Raw genomic sequence first — 22,052 nt, 5'->3', positions numbered from 1 at the left:
CTAACTCTGCTTTAAAGCATAAATGGGAATTCTAAACTAAGAAAAATATTACAGAGTGTGCTAAATTATTTTATGTATTTAACAACAGCTATCACAGCTAACTGTGGAACCAAAGAGGGGGAAGCAGCACCTATTCTCTTTTATAATTTAGCAGGCTAGGAGGGTGGAGTAACCATGTTAATACTTAGCATTTACGATTTATTTTAATTTTTTCCCAAGATGTACTCACTGTCAGGCGGGTTCTATAGATTTGTTAATTAAGTCACTGCTATCCTTATTTTAAAACAAGGGGGTTTAGCTGTGGGTATTTGGTTAATCACACGGTGAACGCAGCAGGATCGGGATTAGAACAGGATTGTCTCGTTTCCTGTCCCTGTTTTAATCAACTTGGTATTCTGTCTAGACCATCCTGTACCTAATTTTTAATCCCATTTCTATTGACAAAAGCTAGACTCTCATTTTGACAGGAAAGTAGAAGTAGCATAATCTTGATAGCAGTGGTGTTTTATTGTCTCCCTCTGTCAAATTTTAGACTGCTTATTTTCCAAGCCCCTTTTTTCTTAGAACATCTATTTCTGTCCCAGTTGCTCCAAATAGGATTATTATCCTAGCATCTACTTACAGCCTATTGCTTGAATTTAACCTTGCATTACTTGATAATTCACTAAAGGCAGAATTTGCTATCACGTTTATGTCACAAGTAGAACAGTAAGTACACAAATATAGTAATCTTGCAGAACAGATTAAAAATTAAATCACTGCTTAAAAGGTAAAAAATACTAAGATTTTATTTTGGGAAAAGGAAAAAAAAATACAGAGACACTTGTGCTTGGATTCCCAAACAGCCATGGTAAAACATTCCTGCTTATGAATTTTGGTCTTTGTGGCTATCACTCAGATCTTCACTGCCTTAGGAAATCTGCGAATAGCGGACACTTCAGCGCTATAAAATCCCTCCTTTGGAATCCTCCCTGGTTCGGAAGTGAGGATGAACAGGAACTAGAGCAAGCTAGGGAGAAGAACAGAAGGATACTGCCGGCTGTGCTGCAAGCACTGACCTTGCCGTGTGGCTTGGACGGCAAAGCTGCGCAGAAATGAAGGGAAGGCCTGGCTGAGTGAGCAGCAGGTGACATCCCCTCAGGAGGGGGAGCTGCGGATCAGGAGAAACGAGAGATACGACAGCAAACAGCGGCCTGAGCACTCACGAATGGAAAAGTTACGGGATTCGTGATCAATGAGTGCTGATGCCTTCGCTGAAAACCGCCAAGTTTTGCTGATCGGTGAGCGAGCTTTCATGTCACCACCCAGCTCCCTACTTCTGGCAAACTGGTAAAAAGCACAAAAATCGCTCTCCGCAGTGTGCGAATTGGCTCCCGCGGTCGGGACAACGCTGTGACATTTAACACCGAGAGCCGGGGCGGGCAGGACGCTGCGGGAGGGCCCGCGGGTCACGGTGAGCGCCGGGAGCTCCCGGCCCCTCACGGGCCCGCCCTGCGCGGAGGCGGGCGGATCTCGCGAGACCTGGGCGGCGCCGCGGAGCCGAGTTTGAACGGCGGCAACGGCCGGTGCGGGGAGGGCGGTGGGGGCGGCTGAGGGGACACCGACAGGAGACCGACTGGGGCCGGTGGCCGAAGGGCGGCCAGCGAGGGGCGTTTGCGCTCTTGGAGCCGCTGCCAGCGCCGCCCGCCCGCTTCCCTGCAGCGGGTGCGGCCGTTTGCTGCCCACAGCCCCCGGTGGAGCGGAGCGAGCCCGTCCTCGCCGCTCTCGGGGGCCCGCACCGGTGTGGGGCTCAGCGGGGACATGGCGCTGGTGACACACGGCGCTCGGTGCTGGCTGAACGATGAGGCTGTGGTGTGATGTTTGTTTGCTCTCTGTAGTCCTGACCCACTCAAGAAGCTGTTTGTGGAAGGTGATCAGCTCCGGACATCTTTCAGCCCGGGTGTGCTACGTGGTAGGCGCAGATATGCTCTTGTGTAAGTAAGTGGCTGGATTCGGGGCAATGCTGGGCTGAGGGGGAAAAGCACCCTGGTAATTGTGTTCCTGATCAGAAAGCTGCACACGTGCTGCTGGCAGCACCAGAACACACACAGCTGTTACATGTGGCCCTGGGAAAAGCGTTTAACAGAACTGTGCTACAGTGGGAGAAGAAAGTTGGCCTGCCAGGAGATGCTTTTTATCTCCTACCCTGTTACTTTCTTTAAAGAGTACTTCAGTGGTTGAATAATCGAGGTGTGCGGCTCTCAGCATAGAATCACTCATTAAGTGTTTGAAGATATTTAGCCGTAAGTGAGTAGCTCTTGTATGTTAGAATAAATGAAGGCACATGTCTGTTATTTACATCTCCTGCCTACTCACCTTGCTACCCATTTAATTGATCTTAAAACGTTATTTTCAGAGCAAATTACTTAGCTTCGTGTATAAAGTTAAATTGCTGGCAATTATTTCACTGTACAACTTCATGAATAAAACTACCTGGACTTGTTTAATTCATCCAGAATTGGCAAGGAAAAATTGAGATTGGCTGTGCTCCAAAAGGTATACTTGCTATTTTCCCTAATAGTCAGCAGGAATGTGTGAGTAGGAAAGCTGTTTCTACAACTATGAAATCAAGAAAAAAGCCATAAGTTGTTTTTTTTTTTTTTCCTGTCGTTTAGTAAATGATTTATTAGGAGCTCAGAGTTCTTGTCTGTGAAACTGGAAGAGAAATGCAAAATAGATTGAAGAATTAGGAGAGAGTGGGACAAAAATCCCCTTAAAATTACAGGTGTACCAGAAGAAGACGACTCTGGCTTTGGCCTGTTTACCTGCCCCAAAGGCCCATTGCAGAGCACCCATCCTGTGGCAGCATTCCCTGATCTAAACTGTCTGACAGCTGCCTAAGTGAGATTTGAATAAGATTTGCATTTATGTAGGGGTTTAGCTTGTGATCTGCATGTTCATGAGGCAGCCAGCAGGGTTAAGCCTGTTCTGAAAAGGGACTGCTCTGAAGGGCTGTGCTGTGGTGGCAGCTCAGACTCATCCAGACTGTTCCTTTTTTTTTTTCTTTTAAAGGTGGAGTGCAAGAATAAGGTCAAGAATTACTTCAATGGGCTTCTGGAGGTGAGTTAAACATGATATTAATTTTATTTAGTAAAGCAGGAGCTACCAAATGGCTGTGCTGCCTCTGTATTTGTGTCTGATCAGAAAATAAAGCTATTTTTAAAATTCTGTTTATGTAAGTGAACAATGATTCATTCATCCTCTTTACTAATGGAAATGCAAGCTAGAAGTTGTTGCCTATGTTTTTGTATTGCTACACCTCATTATCATATTGTACATGGTGTCCCTGTCCTTGCATTAGTATGATACTGATGATTATTCTCAATTATTGGTAGGCAAAATTTCTGTGTTTCACTGGCTCATTTTGGTATAAGTGTTAAACAAGTATTTCAGGTGTTGCAGTGGTTAGAGGTGAAAACTGAAGTTTCAAAGCTTGGCTGCTTAAAGTCTCTTTGTATGTATGTGTTAAACCTGCATAGCAACAAGTGAGGAGAAAATGCAAAAACCAGAATGTGATAATTTCAGTCTTGTGTCTTGGAAAGGAATTGGCACAGTATTGGCACGATTACTTCTGCATGTTAATTAAATAATTTTATGGTAGGAGAAGCTGGATAACTCCACTAGGAGTTATTCATGTTGAATAAAAGTTAGCAAAAAAAGAAGTGAGGGATGGATATTACAGCATTCATAAGAATGATGTATGTGCCGGTAAGAAATGGCAACAAATAAATTGCTTCTTTGAGAAGAAAAAGCAGGAGTTAGGTCTTTAGTACAGAATTACTTTAATTCTGAAATTGCATAAAATTATGGGCCCTGACTTTGAAAAATTAATTGCAATTTTTTTGGTGTGTATGTCTCTCACTGCAATTTCCTACTTTCTTAGAAAACTCTTGGCATATGTTGTTCAGGAGCCTGAGTTACTTAGCGTTTTCTGTCTTAATAGGATTTTTTTTTACAGCGGGCAGATTTAGCAGGCTTGGGAGCAAGCAGTCATACAAGCTTATGGTGTTAATTTGACTTGATTTTGGTTTTTTTTTTTTTTTATATTGGGTTTGTTGGATTTACTTCGACTAAGCATTTTGCAAAATTCACCTTCTGTTTTCTGCTGTACTCTACAGTTAGAAAAGGATGAATTTTCTGAAATGTGACAAGGAGATGTTTATTTACAAATAAGTTGCGTGCAGTAACTAAACTTTGAAAGACTGTTAAGTACTTAAATAAATGCAAAGAACTGTGTTAAACCCCATATATTTTAACAGGACTTCTATTTTTGACTCTTCCCTTCCTTACCTTTTATCTGTTTCTCTATCCCACATAATGTTATTAGGAGTACACTGTCCTGCTAAGGCAGCTGCCTACGCCAAACTTAAGTGTTATTTTTGTACACAAGAAATGCTGGACTTGGTTCATAATACAGAGAAAACAGTGTCAGCTAAGTGCATAGCAGTGTTTTGCTAAGGTTATTTAATTCTCTTGTACTTGACAAGAGAGCTCTATCCTAAATAGACTCTGGTTGTGATGTACAAAGAAACAAGACTGGGTGCATGGGAGTGCTTTTGCTGCATGTTAGACATAATCAAGCATATGACAGTAACCAAGTTTATGAAGAAATGACTATTACTTTACTGTTCACAGGTCTCTTTGTGAGCTTTTGTGTCCTCTATTAATGCAAAAATACATTGTTCTATCCTGGTTAAGAAAGGAAATCCAGTAACTTCTTTCAGATAACTACTCTTACCTGTAAAATGTATTTACTGCAATATATTCTTTTAATAATTTTTGTTTGCAGTGTCGAATAAAAAAAGAAAAATGGAGGCAGCAGAGACCATTTTAAGTCTTAAACAGCAACTGAAGGAAGCAGAGAACGAGCGAAGAAAGGCAGCACAATATGGTTTGCATTTACTGGAGTCCCAAACTGAGGTTCAAAATAAGCTGGATCAAACATGCTGTGAATTGACTGAGAAAACTGAGGTGATGACTGCCTTTTGTTCTCAAAGTTCAAAACCAAAACTTTGTTTTGTTTTAGCTAATTTCTGAAGGGCACAGGTGTTTTACATGCCTTTGAGATTCGTTTTAATAAACCTCTAAGTAGTTGTAGAGAGGGCTTTTTTTTCAGCTTTAAGACATTGAGCATAATTGTATCTAACTGGGACAGGGTGTTATAGCTAATTATGCATCAAGTGTTCAGTATCATGTAGGACTAATTGCCTTTAATGTAAAATGAGTGCTAAATGCTAAAGTAAATTTGCTTCAGAGCATGTGTTTTGCCTCTGTTTAGCAATTCATTCGGGTATGCTCTCCCAGTCACTTACATCACTTAAAAGCTGTGAGAAGAATGCTAGCAGCAAGACTGTAAAATTGATTTCTTCTGTAGTGAAGTTTTCAAATTTTCCAAATACCCAGGGGTTCTGAACTTATTAGCACACTTCTTTGCAGCTCAGAAAAAGGAATAGTGTAGTGCTGAATTATAGAGGTATTACTTAGTTGACCAGTTTTCTTTTTTGAGAAAATTTCAGTTGGGAATATCTCTTCCACTTTTCATAAAGGCTTTAACCATGTTTGTATTCAGCCAGCCTATGTTTTAGATAAATAATTTATCTTCATTTAGTCTGTTTTTGGTTGTGCATCCATCCCCTCTCCTGGGATAGAGCTGAAAGGTTTGTTTTGTAGCAGTTGGAGGGTTGTAGCACCCTGCTGTTCTGAATGGACAGAATTTTTTATTCTGGTCAGTTTACCATTAGTAAGCTTTGTGTGAAAGGCAGCTGAAGGAACAAGTTCCAAGGAAGCCAGGGCAGGATCATCATTTCCTGCTGACCAGCAGAGAGGGCAGGTACTGAGCTGTCAAGCTGCTCCCATAGGTTGTGATCCTGTGTGAGGGGCTGGAGCCAACTTCTAGGCCTGGCTGGTAACTTAGATTCCAGGGATGGAGGGTAGGAATTGTGGGCCTTCATACAGCAGAATAACATTTTGTGTGGGAGCTGTGCTTACCCTACAGATTCTTTAGAGCATTTGAATCTCTCTCTGGTTCTTTTTGCAGTCTGAGAGCCAAGGCAGTTACTGTGGACACGAGTGTGGGCTCTACCAGCAGGCACAAAAGCCTCTCAGAAAGCTCTGTGTGTTCTTTTGTACCAATGTGCAGGCAGGTTCTTGCTGGGGTTTTGTTGTTCTTGGCTCTGGCCAAGCAGTGCACTCCCAAACCTGTCCTGTGCCCAGTTTTTATCTTTGTGTTAAAGCTCCTGCCCTGGGTATTTGAGAGCTAACCCTCTCCTTGATAAACTGTGTCTAGGCCACAGAGGTCACTTTGATACTTGACAGCTTTTAGTTTTTTATTTAATTCTGGTTTGTGTCTCAAGAATTAGGTTATTTTAAAAAGGAAAAAAAAATCTGCATATTTAGATTAATTTGGCTTCCTTATTAGCATTTTTGCTGTCTAGATTCTCTTTTCCTTAATTGCTAGCTGAATGGAAGAGTAAAATGTAGTTGCCCTTTGTAATTAGCAAACATGCAATTAAGCATAGATGGAAACTGTTTAAAAATTATTCTTCACTCTGGAAGATTTGATGGGATTTGTTATGAAACAGACAATTTAGCTGTCTTAAAAAAGCTGTTGAACTCAGCTGTTCTTCTTGATGGACTGTAGTAATTTTTAACATAATTGGATTCTGTAGAGGTAGAAAGGGCAAAACTCAGGCTAAATTTATGACACTACACCTTTTTTTATGATACCTACACCTTTCATATTGAGTGCAATGAAATACAGAGTTTCCATGAAAAAGAGAATATTGCACAGTCAAGTTATAATCACAACATTTATAAATCATAACATTTTAGAGCAGTTATTTTTATTTTTTTAAACGTGTATTACAACTTTCTAATTGGCACTCCCAACAAAAGACTAAATGAGCTACAAAATCTTGGTTCTGAGCCTGTGCTTTTTCATAAATGCTTAAGGAACTGTGTACAATTACATCTAGATTTATTAGTATGTCATTTCTTTCAGAAATTTGAACAAGAGAAATACACTCTTCAGAGAGAAATTGAACTCAAGAATCGAATGTTGGAAAGCTTGAATTTTGAGTGTGATTCCCTTAAGCAACAGCAAAATGTGCAACTGGATAAACAGAAAGAACAGCTTGACAGAGCCTATGGACAAGAAATCAGTGACCTTAAAAATAAGGTTTGGTAACTATAGCTTAAAGATTGTTTAATACCATTTTAGATACTATGTGCTTAATTTAATTGCACTCTTAACTGCCAAAAGAAATAAACAGTTACAATGTGTAGTAACTTGCTTGCTTGGTTTTTAAAAAATATTTGTGTAGTCACTTATATCATTATAAATAACATTAAATTTCAGTGCTTATTTTTAAAAGCTACTCTTGTGTTTCCAAGAAATTTTCTGTCATTGGAACAGTTAGAAGTATTGTGCTTTTCAAGAATTTACCATGAAAGGTTACTATTTAGTTGTCAACTGTTTTTAAGTTGGAGAACCTGAAAGCAGAACTGGATGAAACTCGACTCTCAGAGAAACAACTGAGACAAAAAGTGGAGCATCAGAAGGAAATAATTGCTGCCAAGTCAGAAGAACTGCACCTGATGTCTGAGCGTGTGCATGAGACCATGTCTTCAGAAATGCTCAGCCTGCAGATAGAGCTCACTGAACTCCAGAGTCAGAAGGTGTGTGAGTAGCACTGAATTTTTAGTGTAGCCTAGTTGAAGATGAAATTCTGCCCTGTTGTTCATTTCATATTTATGTGTGTTGTCTACAGAGCCACATTAGGATTGACTTTTATTCAGATGATGTGCACAGCAAAAAAGAACAGCCTTAATAGCTAAGCTTTAATAGCCTCTCTTCTTCAAGATAATACTTTGTATTAAAACTAATTATTGCTAATAAATGGCTTTGGTTTACTTAGGCCTACTTATCTTGAAATTATTTTAAATATTTTTTTATTTCTTACTTGTTTTTTGTTTGTTTAGGCCAATGATGAAGAAAAGCTGAACGAGCTGCAGTGCAGTAAAGAACAGTTAGAGCTTGTGAACAGTAACTTACGGAACCAGCTGGAGCAGCTGCAGGGGGAAAAAGAAGAGAGGGAAAAAGAAGTTGTTTTTTACTCTAATGCATTAGAGGTATTCTCTTAATTGTACTTCCCAGTGGTAGATAATCCCCAAGCACAAGCTGTGTTGCCAGGTTTTGGTGAAGTAAGATTTCTGAGGGGTTGTGAGAGAGAGGGGGAAGAGAAGGATAATGGTGGGTCATGTTTGGTGTTGCCTGGTGGTAGAAGCTCTCTGTTGGCCTTGTTTTGTGGCAGCTGTTAAAGGAGAGCCTTTGTATGGTACTGTTCTGCCTCTTGGGGACCTTCTCACAGGTCACTGGCAGAATTCTCCTTTTTATTTCAAGCTCCTGCTGAATGCTGTGGGGAATCTTGTATTGGGAAGTATTGTGACTGATGAACACAGGTGGGAGAGTGGTTTGTTTATCATGAATCCAGTTGACAGACATCAAAGCATATCTTTAAAAGCTTTTAGTTGTGTAGAATATTAAGTGTTTTGTGGAATGAAATTAATTTGTCTCTTAGTTACTAAACTGTATGTACAGTTAAGGACTTCAGTATGGTATAATCTCTGCTAAAGTATAGGAAATTAAAGAGTTAAAACTCTGATTAAATTCATGTATGCAGTACATCAGATGCTTAAATTACCAATATCCTCTTTGCTTTAATCTAGAAAGCTCGTGAGGCTAATCAGGAGCTTCAGGTTCAGCTGGATCACGCAGTGCAGCAATCTTTGGACCCTACAAGTAAAGGCAATTCTCTCTTTGCTGAGGTACAACTAGGCAACAGATGCCTGAGAAGTATTTTCATTTTTCTTTCTTATATTGTATCGAAAATATGAGAATATCTGCACTTGATCTGGCCAGTATGTATCTGTATTCCTCAAATATGACTTCAGTGTTGATCTGACATGTGGAAAGACATTTCATGGTCTCTCTGAAGATAAGGAGTTAGTAAACTTAATGGAATCACTTCAGCTTATCTGACTATCAAGTCAAAAATTGTGGCTGGGGGCTCATGATGGTTCTGTCTGCAGCTCTTGACTCTAAGTAGTTTTGTTCAGCTGATAAATCCTTCTTTAATGTAGAAGATAGTATGTGAAGTTTTAACAGATGCTGATAAAAGCTGCCTTACAAAATTCCTGAAAATGTCTGGATGTTGGAGTGTTTGGGAGGGTTTTGGAATTAACTTTTGAGTAAGATTTAAATGCATAGGGAGCATTATATTTCATGGCTAAATCCAGGGGATGGGTGAAATTGGGGAAAGAGTTCAGATTTTTTTACTGTTGCCAGTGGACAAAACTATTCTACAGCAACACTGAAGCATATGAAATGTTACTTTATTTTGACATCAAAAGAACAATATGTTGCATTTCGCTGATTTGGCTTCAGTGGCACTGTCTACTCACTTCTATCACAGGGCAATGACAGTAGCCTGGGTTCTCTAGTAGTGCTCCTGGAAAAGCAGTATTTGCAGACTGAACACAAATTGCTAAGCAACGTGTCCTTATCCAACTCACCATCCAAGTGACAGCAAGTGTTGTAATTTCACAGTAATAATTGTTCACAATGTTCTGTAGGTGGAGGACCGTAGGGCAGAAATGGAACGACAGCTGATCAGTGTGAAAGTAAAATATCAGTCCCTACAAAAACAGCATGCATTCAGTAGAGAACAATTGCAAAGAATGAAGGTAGGATGATTGCTGTAATACTCCAGGGTGTCCTTGGGTCTGATAAGCCAGTGCTTTAATGCACAGGCCAGGGGATTTTTTATCTTTAAAATGTTGTGCAGTAGTCTGGGGGAGGGAAATGGGAAAAAAAACAAGTGAGATGATGTTGTGCTGTTTGACTCCTATGGTCCCACAACATCCACTTTACAGTGAAGGCACCATGTTTGTTCATTTTGGCAATCGTTGTTTAATGGATAAAACTAAAACACAGCTCCTGTCAGCCAAACTAGCATTCAGTTTGTCTTGATAATTTTGTTTTCTTTTCTAATTCTTGTACTTTGAGTCAAGTATTTGTTTATTAACTACAGTTGTCAGGAATGAGTATAAAGAAAACATCAGGCTCAGGCTTTTACCACTATCCTACTGTAGGGGTGTGGGTTTTTCTACTTCCGTGTTTCTTTCTTGTCTTTGTCCATTTTGTTTTCTTTTCCCTATTTTTGGTGTAAGAATAAGTCATAACTTTCATAACCCTTTAAGTTAAACTCCACTGCTATAGAATGGGAGCCTGTTGGTTAGTACTGTTGATAACTCGTTAGCAGAAGCTGATTTACAAGATAATGTCAAGGGAATGCTGCAGAGCTGCCAGCTGTTTTCATGTTGGTCTCATGAGTTTTCCAATGCTAAAGTAGATCTTTCATTTTGATGAGCTACTTATTCATGCAGTTTGAGGAGAGTGCTTAAACATCAAGGGTGACAATTGTGAGTTGCACTGAAGGTTTGTATTACCTAGATTTTGTGGAATAGGTTGAACATAGTTCAAACAGTCTTTCTGATGCAGCAAAGATTTGAGTGAGGAAAGTCATTGGCTAGGATTAGTTCCTTTGGAAATGTTCTCCTTGTGATATAAGTCAGTCATACTGATTGAATGGTGTAAGAAACACACCTCATACTGAAAGTACCAAGAATAGAGGCAAATTGGTATCCCTGTATTAGCACTTAATGCTTTTAATTGGGATTTTTTTGTAATTTTTTTCTGATAGTATTGGAGGTGGGTAGATGGTTAGGACAGCTGTTTAGCTTAAGCTGCTGTCTTAGATCCCTTTAGCATCTTCTGTGTTATGCTGCACTGAGATGCAGTTAAGCTCAGTCTGAGTTTAGCTGATCTCTCAAAGCTGCTTACCACAGGAGGGGTTACTGCTGTTGCATCTTTAGTTGAAGAGCCTCACTTTGTGGTATTTACTGGTAAATCCTGAGGACCTGTCTCCTGAACAGAATGTACACAGTGCTCCTGGGAAAGCTTTACCACTTCTAGTGTCTTTTTCCTAGGCCAGAGCATCCTTTCCAGTTTCTTTAAGTTCCTGTCCTCTGTTATGTAGATCAGCTGCAATTTGCACTTCTGACAGTTAGCAGGAAGACTTTTAAGGGGAAAGGGAGCAAGGTTGGGTGTCTGTGCTTGGGAACTGTAAGGATAGTTTTAGTCAGCCAGTGAGGTGGAGTTTACAATTTTGCCTCCCTTACATCCTGTAAGAAGCTCTGAGGAGATGATTGAATCTTTCATTAGCTCTAATTTGTGCATGGAATCATCAATAACTTTACCTGACATAGGAGATTCTATGCTCTTCTTACTCTCTTTGTAATCTAATTTTTTCTCTCCATCCTTCCCCTGTGATTTCTCCCGTGTTACCTTATCCATATTAACTAGACTGATAAAAATACCTAAGCTTTCACTAACACCTTGTGAAGTCTTTGATTTTTTGTATTTCCTGTTGTTTAAATGTCTAATGTATCACCTGTAACTGAATGTACTAAGACCCTTGTACTTCAATATTACTATGTTAAAGAAATATTGCTAGAAATGTAATATTTTTATAACTTCTTCTTTGTAATGACAGAGAGTGTTATTGTAGAAGGCAAACATGGTGTTACACCTGAAAAGCAGAACTGAAAAAATGAGGGGTTAAATTTGTGGGTTTTCCTGAGTGAGTTCTCAGGATGCATTTTAGCTGTGACAAATCAGCCTGGACTGAGATTGGGTTCTGGCTGGCTTGGTGCTGATGGTGTGAATGGGGAATGTTGTGTGTCCTTGGCAGTGTGTTTGTGTGCTCCTTAGCCAATAGAGATGAGTGGGACACCTCAGGACTGCACTGCTCAGTGAGATCTCTGCTGCCCTCATGCCAGGAGTGTCTGTGGTGATAATAACTGAGTTCAAGCATCCAGTGCCCTTCTGTATTCAGGTTTAGAAAGGCTTGAGTACCCAAACAGTTTTGTGAAAAGGCTGGGATTTTCAGTCACTTATCCCAATACTTGTTGTAAATAGTTTTTTTCCTTTTTTCCAGCTGCAAATGGCTACACTGCTACAGCTGAAGGGCTCCCAAGCAGAATTTGATCAGCTGGAACGCTTACAGTCCATGTTAGAGCAAAAGAATGGTGAAATAGAAGATCTTCTTATGAAAGTGAGGCAGCTAGAAAAATTTAAGGTATGTAGTTTTTAATTAAGTAGAAAACTAATTGGAAACAAAAACATGAGAACAAGAAGAATTATGAAAACTATCTGAAGTCTATGCTCAGGTTTGAAAAGGGATCCAAAAGCTGACTCATATCTTTATTTGACCTGAATTGTATTTTACAGCTGGAAAATATTAAACTCCTCAAGTGTAGAGGAGCAGAAAATTATACCCTACCCAACACCTGAGTTGAAGAAACAATTTTTTGTCCTGTGTGAAGCACTTTCATATCTTTTATAGCTACTTCTAGCATTTAAATTCAGTTATTTGGTCAAAGCTCACTGAGCTGTGACATCCAATTTTAAACAGGGAAGGTGTAGTCATTTGGCACTTTTACTTGTGTTTGTTTAGGCTTTAGCCTTTAGTGTCTCAGCTCTGTTGAATTTCTTAGATATTTATTTTCTTGATGTGTCTTAACTTTGGAGCTGAAGCATGCTCTTTTCTAGCAAAACTGAATTACTTAATCATCCTTGTAAAACTTTTTTTAATCCTCTTATGCAACTTGAAAACATCTTGTTATTTTGAGAAGTGAGAAACACATTAGGACTTCTGTATACACCAGTGTAATGCTACTGATGTTTGTGTGTTTGCAGAGTGGAAAAATTGGAGTCTTTCTTAATTCTTGCATGTTTCTGGACATGTTTGGCCCTTTCTTATCAGAGCTTTGGAATGCAGACTGAGGTGTATTAGCTGGTGCAGTAGGATTATGCTTTCCAGGATAGCCTCCTGTATTCTGTGTTTAAACCAAGTGGTGTGAAGCCAGGCTTAACCCATTTGAGCAATAATTGAGGAAGCTTGATTGTTTTATCAGTTTTGTCATGTTTAAGTGTGAGATGTACTTACTTCTGTCTCTAGGCCGTAAATAAGTAGTGTTGGGAAATTGAATGATTCCTATAACCATCAAAAGTATCTTTAGGCAGTGACTGACAGAGGCCTGGGAGGTCTCTGGGACAGGATTAAATTTGTGTATTGCTTTTTCAGGAAAAAAAACCAAACAAAAACCCGTGTCACATATTGCTGCATTTATAGTATCTTTACTATGAACCAATTTCCTCATCTGAAATATGTAATTGATTTTGAGATTTTGACTGTTGATTAGCATGGCTGGTATTCCTCTGGGGTCCAGCTGCTGAAGCCTAGAAATAAATGCTGAGAAAAAGTCCCTGTGAGTTAATTAAACACCCTGTATTTTCAAGTAAAAAGTAAGGAAGCTGTTCTGCAGTTGCAAACCTGGAATTGGGAACTCACTTTTTTTCCTGTTTTCAGTGAATGAGAGAGAGCTGTCAGTTTTAGTGCTATTTGTAACAAATGACAATGTACCCAGAGCAGCTGAGTTTTATCTTCTGTGTTTAAATCCCTCTATGATGAGGCTTCTCCATCAAAATTCATGGAAAATGTCTCCTAAGAACTAAGCTAATGTGCTTCTGAAAGGTCACTGCTTGACAGCCTGACACTTGTTCTTTATCAGAGTTTATATGAGAATATGGAGGAGTCCAGACCTGCTAATGGTGCAAAAGGAAGTGATTCTGAAAATGGCTACTATGCAGATTTACTGCAAATTAAACTTGACAACTCAAAGTAAGTACTTTCAGCCTGAGGCCCTGGTTGTGGCAGGGTTGTCTTCTAGGTACTTGTTTTCATCCTTCCTTTCTTGTTGCTGTTTGTATGCACTGACTGCATGTGCAGATGGGTTTTGTTCTGTTCCATTTTCTAATGCTCTGGAGCCAACCTGCCTTTGTTATAGGACTGAAAATTCTTTTATTGTAGCTTCCTTTATGTTTCAAAAGATAACTACAGAAATATTGTTTATGATTATTGCTTTCTTCTAGAAGTGTTGTTAATACTCCTAGATACAGGGCAATTGAGACCTTGAGTCAATTAAAAGTTAATTTGTAAGGAAACTGTATGAAAAGTCTTAGCCTTTAGGTTGTGTATGTTTATTTCTCTTATAAAAAGTGAGATAATAAGACTCAAAATGTTTTATAGGACAAAAAAAGCTTTATTTTTTTCCTACTAATGTGTAAATATCAATTCAAGGTGAAGTCGAGTGATTAGTTGTTGCTTTACTAAAAGAAAAAACCAAAACCAATCCAGGTCTTGACTGATTTGTATAATTTTCCTCCCACTTCAGCAAGGAAATGGAAACACTGAAAAATGAATTATCCCTGCAGAGAATGAAAGCTCTGTATGAGAGCCAAAGGGTGCTGGAGTTTGAAAGGAAGCTCTTCACAAATGAGAGGCATTTGCAGGCTTGTCAGAGTGAGAACATGAACCTGCGGGTTATGCTGGATGAGCTGAAAATGAAATACGAACCTGAAGGTAAATACTTCTTTTCTGTTTGGGAAAATATAAGTTTCTGATTTTCTCAGCCTTTAGAAATGGAATGACATTAAACAAGACGACATTGGTTTAGTTCCATAATTTAATGCTCAAATAGCTGACTTTCTGAAATAACCTGATCCAAAATCTGCTGAGATGAAGTAGAAAAGCCCTGCCTTGCTCAAGACCTCACTTGAGGATGTGAACACTGACTGGAGGAGATGAAAGAATGCAGTTTTACAGTTACAGATGTTCAGGGGCTTTATAGAGCACAGGTAGGTAACCATGCTCAAGTGGGTGGGATCAAATCTCAGGTGTTTCCCAGAATAGCAGCAGAGTCTTTGTGGTGATGGGAAGCCTCAGCTCTCTGGATGTAAGGCAGCTGACAGGAGCTTTGGAATAAGGTGCAAAGCATTCACAGGAAAGCAGTTTAGTAGCTCAAGTTAACATGGATTAAATTTTGACTGGAGAGGCCTACCTGACAAACAGCTGATACCTGAGTATGTGCAAAGCCAAGGGAGCTGTGGAGGAAGAGGATTCTATTTAAATACATAGATGAGATACTAGGAAGAACCTTCCCTGTAAGGATGGGGAGGCCTTGGCACAGGGTGCCCAGAGTAGCTGTGACTTCCCCATCTCTGGAAGTGTCCAAGGCTAGGCTGAATGGGGCTTGGAGCAGCCTAGGATAGTGGAAGGTGTCCCTGCCTGTGGATACTGTGAGAGCTAGGGAAAAAAGAAGCTTGAGTTTTTCTCAAGCTACTCCAAGGAAAACAGAAGGGAAAGAATTAATAACAGAGATTAGCACCTGCTGTTGGCACAGGAGGATGTGTGAGCTACAGGATGTTTTGGTAAAGGCATGTTTACAAGAGGTGTTACCTTCCTTGGACCAATCAGTTTGGTTCTATCCTCAGCTCTGCAATCTAGTCTATAAAAGTGTGATTGCTTTTTTAATAAATAGCTTTTTTTCTGCCTCTGAAGGAAGTTGTGTGTTGCTATATTCTTTTGCTGCATCCTAGCCCTATAGCAACACCTGCCCATGGCAGGGTGTGGGAGCAAGATGTGCTTTAAGGTCCCTTCCAACCCAGACTATTCTGGGATTCCATGAACAGGGAACCAGACCCAACCAGAAAGTTGTTTATGTCTGCACCCAAAGGATTTAACTTTAAAATGTTATTTGTGGGAGCTTATGTCAGCAGCCTGCAGTTCACAGCCTTGGTGAAAAGACAGAGTGGATGAGGAGAAAGATGTTGTCTCTCTTTCAAGCTAACTTCTGTTGGGATGATCAGATTATATGATGAAACATTTTTTAAGGGCTATAAATTGTCTATTAAGAATTATTCCAAGCTCCTCTTTAGTCATGTGAAATGTTCTTACTTTTATTATGAACATGTTGGGGGGACAAGTCATCTGCAGCTTCTCTTTTGTACAAAAAGTATATTCCTTTTTTCCTTTAGAATTACTTAAAGGGCCTAAAATTAAAAAGAAGAGGGAGAAGATTCCAGTGAATGGAACTTGTGAGTACTTTGACAGCAAAAACAGTCCAGTGAAGGAAACTGCTCATACTCAATTGCCAAGTAAGGAGGGGAAAAAGATGACTACCAAGAACCTGGAGCAAAGTGATGCTTCTCCAAAAAAACAGCCTTTCCAAGCATCCCCACTACATACAGCTTTCCAGGCAATACGAAACATTGTTGAACCTGAAAGAGAAAGAAAAAGAGTTAGGATTCAAGATGAGAACCATGTTGCCTTTACTTCCAATAGCAGAAATGGAAACAATTCCTCATCTCCAGCTGTCCCCAGGTCAGTGTCAGCTTCTGTCTCTGCTCAAGGCAATCAGCACAGACCTGCATCTCTTTTCTTTCGCTGCATGAACTGTGCTCTCCACCTCTTTATCTATTTCCTCAGTGTTGCATGCAGTGTCATTCCTCAGCTCCAGCTGCCCACGCTGAACCTCTCGCTACCTTTTAGAAGGACTAAAACACTGACTAATAAGAAAGACTCTTGAAACTGTCCCTGAAATAACTTTACAGTTGCTTGAAGACATTTCAGGTGTGCAGGGAGCATGACAGCTCACTTGGTTTGCTCCAGCATCAGAAACTGTGTTCTTGGTCCTCTCAAAACTGCCACACAGCTGTGCTACAGCTCAAGGTAATAAAGGCAACTGGAATCATGCTCCAGTTTCATGCCTAATTTCAGCTCACAGCAACTTCCAGAATTAGCTAAAAGCCTAAAAATTATTTAAGTAATTCTTCACCTGAATTGTGTTAACTTTCATTATACAAGATAATAGAGAATTAATTAGAATTAATCTGTGTTGTCAGACCAATGAAATGTGTGGTCTGGATGCACAATAGCTGGAAACACAACTGCCAAATTAAGATGAAATTTTTCCCCTGAACTGAGAATTGAAGTTCTGTTTTGCTAGATGGTAAAATAAGTGAGAACAATCATCTCCAACTTTTTTGTCCAATGAAAACAATGCTGACCTTGACTTTCTACTTTTTCAACTAAAGCTTTTTGTATTCTGTTCATAATCTTTGTAAACAAATATTTGAGTGTTTGGGGTTAGAAAAAAGTAGGCTAGTCCAGATGTTTTGGGCTTGCAACTTGCTAATATCTGCTGGAAGAAGTAGCCAAAGTTAATGGCATTCAGGAGTAACTGGATTGATGCTTTGGCTCTTTGATTACTCAAGGTTGCATGGATGCAATTAACAGACTTAAAGTAGCCAAACACTGCAGTCTTCTTACACTGTGGAGAGAATATGGCAGAAACAGCCGTTTTAGCAGCTGTGTTAAAATGTGGGATTGTTAGTGAGGAGGGAAGATCTGGAAGGTCAGATGTGGGTGGAAGTGGAGTGGAAAGATTGGGATAATTTAGTGATGGTATTGGGTTTTGACAATGTCCTCTACACATAAAGGAAAAGGCAGAATGTAACCTGATATAAGAGGTTTACTTATTTCCTCGTATTACTTTGGGAAAAGAAGATAGAATGTCTGCTTACAGGAAACTGCTGGAAATAGTTTATGGGAACTGGAGGGGGAAACCTGCTGGAGGGAGGGGAAGGAGTGAAAATTATTTATGGAGTTGATGCTGGAAAGCAGAGAGTAGAAAAAGTGGAAGATGAAGATGAAACCATAGTTCAGGGGGAGGTTTCTAATCTTGTACCTATTGCTGTTGATTCAAATAAGGAACAAAACATGAAAAATTTTGAAAAATAAAAACCACAAACACAAAAATCCACCACACCAATTAAGCTACCACAAAATTCCATATAAGCTGTTAAGCTTTTTTTCAGTGATAGTATGAGCCTGTAAAAGGCAAATCCAGGCAGAATGTTCTGTTTGATTCTGATTATGTTAATGAACTACTAAGACCTCCAATAATATATAATAATATAATATTAAGATAACATTAAGGATTTACTTACCCCTGATCTGCTATAATGTCCTATAAAATAGGAAGTAATGTTGAAATCTGAGTAATTGAGAAGCTGGATTTCTAAATACTGAAAGAATTTCTGGGCTGTTGTGATGGATGTGGCTGAACCTTGAGCACAGAAAATATTGGCAAATTGATCAGGAGTGGGGACCTGAAAAGGGAGAGTTTGTGGGAGGAAGAAATAAGGGTGGATAATTGTCAGTGTTTCACCTTGTGTTAACTAAAATGTGGTGCTGCAGCTGAAAAGGCTGTTGTGGTCTCTGGGGGTTGGTTTTGTGCCTGGAATAGTTTTTTTGTGGAATAATTAGTGGAGCTCTGACATTACCCCATGAATTGTGGGAGAGCAGAGCCACCGTAGCTGTGAAAGGGCTGCAAACTTTATTTCTAGAAAGTGGTGTTTGAATTTGTCATCTCAGCTCGGGAGGTGATGAGGAAGTGGTCAGAAGTGATCTGTGTGTGCTTGAGGAGGTGACAAACTCCCTTGTGTGAAGAGACTTCCTTGCTGTGGTGATTTAAGCAGGTACAGCTGGATAGTCTCAGCCAACACCTGTGTGTGCAGGGCACCAGCCAGCCCTGGGGTAGCTCATTAGGTGGTGGCACTGATTAGGTTATGATAGAGTGTTGGGACTACAGATTTAAATATTCAAGTGGTGATTATTAATTGTCAATGCATACTGGAATTCTGGGAATGCAAAGGTTATGTGCAGTGATGTCTTTAGTTTAGCCAACTAATTGGTCAATAAAAAGATACATTTCTCTATTTAAATGCTTTTTTTTCCTTCTTAAACTGAAATAGTAGACTATAGCCCTTGCTGCACAATTTATTTTGCTTTGAGATTTGAGGTTGTTTGCCTGAGTTTGATCTAAACAAGATCTTGGATGTCTAGGAGCTTATTTGCTCCCTTAAATTATTTAGTTGGATTACATACACCAAATCTACTTCACTTGGGCTTTGGCCAATTGCCATTTGGCTCAGCAGGAGATCTGGATAACTAATAATACTCTGGGGTTTTAGGCACAGCCCTCAGCCTTGGAAAGTAAAGCTCCACCTGATGAAACAAGTTCATCTTACTTAAACAGGTAGAAGGAGCTCCAGTTTTATCTCAGTTTTGGAGTCTGTAGTGTCAAAGCTTGAATCATGTCATAATTTCCCCAGCATTTGCTTGAAGTGTGTAACCATTGTCTGCTCTTTCTGATTGATCCATTCCCTGTGCTGACACCTGATGAACCAGGACAGAGCTCTAAGGGCTGCTTCCTGAGGGCTCTGGGGTGAACCTCAGCTTGCACATCTCTGCTCCTTCCTCTCTTCCATAGCACAAACAAGAGCACTGGGTGGAAAAAGTTTATGGGTAAAGATGACAGAGGTCAGCTGGTCATAGGCAAACCAGACTTAGGGAAGATTAGCTCCTTGCCAGTTAAAGACAGTAGAGCAGTGAGAGAGAAAGAGAAAGAAAATTGCCCCAGCCCTTCTTCCCAGGCTCAGCTTAACTCCCTCAGTCCTGGCTTCTATATCCTCCTCCCCAAGAGGCACAGGGTGAATGTGATTGTCTGAGTTGTTACATTATATACTAAGAGAATTATGTAATATCCTAAAAGGGCAATATTTTTTATAAATCCAGTTGGGCTGCTTTTGGACATAGTTTTTTAAGTGAATGTGGTTTTTATTTTTTCTGATTTGAGTTCTTTCTGCTTGTTCATAGGGTCTCTTTGGCAATTTTGGCCACTAGAGTGGTGTTTGTGTTGGCCTTGGACAGGGGTTGCTTAAGGCAGAAGAGTGGGAGAGACAAATGAAGGGAATCTGCCATAGGAGCAGATTCATGGACAGAAACTGTCCATCCCCAACTGCAGCTTCTGGGGGAGTGCAAGCCACATGGTGGCTGCTAAGAACACTTTTTTTCTCTGAATAATTCCTTCTAGCTGTAAGCACCTAATGATTTGTCCAGCTCAGAATGAAGGTGACCATGGACAGAAGGTGCTCAGCTATCATAGTTACAAATTTGAGCTTAATGCAAAGCACATGGTGGAGCAAACCCTGTTCTAGAGGAGGAGCACAGCAGAGCCTGTTCAGACAGTGCTTATAGGGAATAACATGCACATGGCCTGCAATGCATCATAGTTTGACAGCAGTTAGAATCTGCAGCTGAATTTTCCCAAATTTTTTTCTTTTTTGTTACAGCTCCTTTCATAGTCCTTATGTTCAGCTGCACCTTTCTGTATTGTAAATAAGTCTAACAACTGACTAGCAGCTATTAGTGTTGGGAAAAACATCACTGAAAGCAGCTGTCCATGGTGTGGGTTGCTCACTGAGGGCTCCTGAGACCACTAAAAATACACAGGGTCACCAGAGAATTGCTTTAATGCATGTGCTAATAAATGAGTGCAGGGTTTGTGTTGCTATATAAAGTGATGCTTAATTTGAAACTTCATTTTCCATAATTTCTTTCTTTGTGGAAATAATCATGTGTAACAGTCAATGGGCTGTGGGTGATTTGCTTGGGTAAAATACCACTATTCATCAATTGGTCCAATGGCATGTTCATTAAGTTAAAAACAAGATTTAGGCATCTGAGCACAACTTGATGATTTGATTTCAGAATTATCTTTTTAACAGCAATGAGACAGTTTTATCCCCATTTACATTCATAGCAGAGTTGAAACCTGTCAATAACAAATGATATCATTTAGAGCCTGAAAAGAAATCTTCCCCCAGCTTAGGACATTCAAGCACTAAGCTGAAGGCCTTAGTAATGTAGAGTGAGGTTGAAAGGAGCATATTATTTTAAAGGCAGTTTTTTTGGTGGTATAGAAGCAAGAAGCTTGATTTCATCCCATTTGTATGATGCTGCTCAGACTTTTCACCTGGAGCTGTGCTTTTGGGGTCTGGATCTCTTCTCTGTGCATGACAGTCACTGGTGTTTCATGAAAGCTGATCTCAGCCACTTCATATATCCAATAACCTTTCTTACCAAACATTTCAGCAGCTGAGGTGTAGAGGGAGCTTTAAGTGATGAAATGTCATTAAGACTGATATAAAAATGCTTTGGTTTAGTCTCATTTTCTTCTTAAAATGTGCTTGCTCTGTCTCTGTATATGGGTGGTCTTGTTTGCCAGTTGGCTTGTTGATTTTGCCTAAAATTCTTATGTTAGTCCTGGTTTATATTAACTAAATATGTATTTAGAATGATTGCTTTGCCTATAGGTTAACAGCTGAATCCAGATTTGAAACTACAGAAGAAGATAAGAGAGAAACTAAAATCCCAACAGAGAAGAAAACACAGAAGAAGAAACATTCCACATTGTATGTATCTTCTAAGGCAAGTTCTGAAACTCAGTGTGCTCAGCAATAAATCACTTCTGCAAGGAACCTGGGCACTTTGGGGTCCTGCTTCAGCAGGAGCTGCTGAGTGAACTCTGTCTCACATCAGTGCACAGATTGCTAACCTGAATATTGATCTGCCTGCTGGTATGAAGGGTGGGATTGCCTGGCAGAGCTGCACTTTTGGTAACTTCCCTAAGGGCACCTCCTGTGTTCCCTGCACTTGACCTGAGGTGTGGCCTGTTCTCCACTCTTGGCAGTCTCTAAACACATTAATTGCTCTTTCTTTGAAGCATGGGGCTGTCGTGGAGGAGAAGTTCTGGTTAACAGAACCGGTTACATGCTAAGACAGGCAAGACAGTATTGATGGAGAACTCACTTAAGTGATGTGCTCCTAAATTTCTTCCAGTTTCTAGATTCAGAATTCTTAATATTTTTCCTCCTAATGTATAACTTTGAACTTTCAGGCCGACCTATTTGCAAAAGTGCAGGTGAATCACTGTGTGTTTTGTTGGTCAGTGTTTGAAACTCTATGGATTCTTGTATTTTTACTATTAATTAAAATAAAGGTTTATTTCTTTCTTTATACAATGTAGCCTGTATTGTATTTGAGAAGAAACATGTATCCATTTTTTCAAATGAAGGTGATGTCTTTTGTAGAACTTTTTGTTAAAAAAAAAAAAGTACCTCTCAATAAATAATAAGAAAGTGT

The 22,052-nt window shown here is 39.8% G+C and overlaps 1 protein-coding gene across 6 annotated transcripts; it reads left to right on the top strand.

Annotated features, from left to right (window-relative positions):
* The first annotated feature begins 1,119 nt into the window (after nt 1-1,119).
* Nucleotides 1,120-22,052, top strand: SPDL1 (spindle apparatus coiled-coil protein 1). 6 transcript variants are annotated; one of them, XM_056502549.1, is made up of 14 exons: nt 1,120-1,565; nt 1,878-1,973; nt 3,052-3,099; nt 4,829-5,010; nt 7,040-7,216; nt 7,522-7,716; nt 8,020-8,169; nt 8,767-8,865; nt 9,673-9,783; nt 12,099-12,239; nt 13,735-13,844; nt 14,398-14,585; nt 16,040-16,385; nt 21,224-22,052. In XM_056502549.1, the coding sequence occupies exons 4-14, from the start codon at nt 4,849-4,851 to the stop codon at nt 21,369-21,371; spliced, it is 1,827 nt and encodes a 608-aa protein (XP_056358524.1). In that variant the 5' UTR covers nt 1,120-1,565; nt 1,878-1,973; nt 3,052-3,099; nt 4,829-4,848; the 3' UTR covers nt 21,372-22,052. The 6 variants fall into 6 exon arrangements, with proteins under 6 accessions (XP_056358524.1, XP_056358525.1, XP_056358522.1 ...); XM_056502550.1 differs by having other exon boundaries at nt 1,506-1,973; XM_056502551.1 differs by having other exon boundaries at nt 1,520-1,977.

The sequence above is a fragment of the Oenanthe melanoleuca genome, chromosome 13 (genome assembly GCF_029582105.1).
Source record: "Oenanthe melanoleuca isolate GR-GAL-2019-014 chromosome 13, OMel1.0, whole genome shotgun sequence".
Lineage (NCBI taxonomy): Eukaryota > Metazoa > Chordata > Aves > Passeriformes > Muscicapidae > Oenanthe > Oenanthe melanoleuca.
Note: the sequence above shows the minus strand (reverse complement) of the source record. Positions and strands in the feature narration are given on the sequence as shown.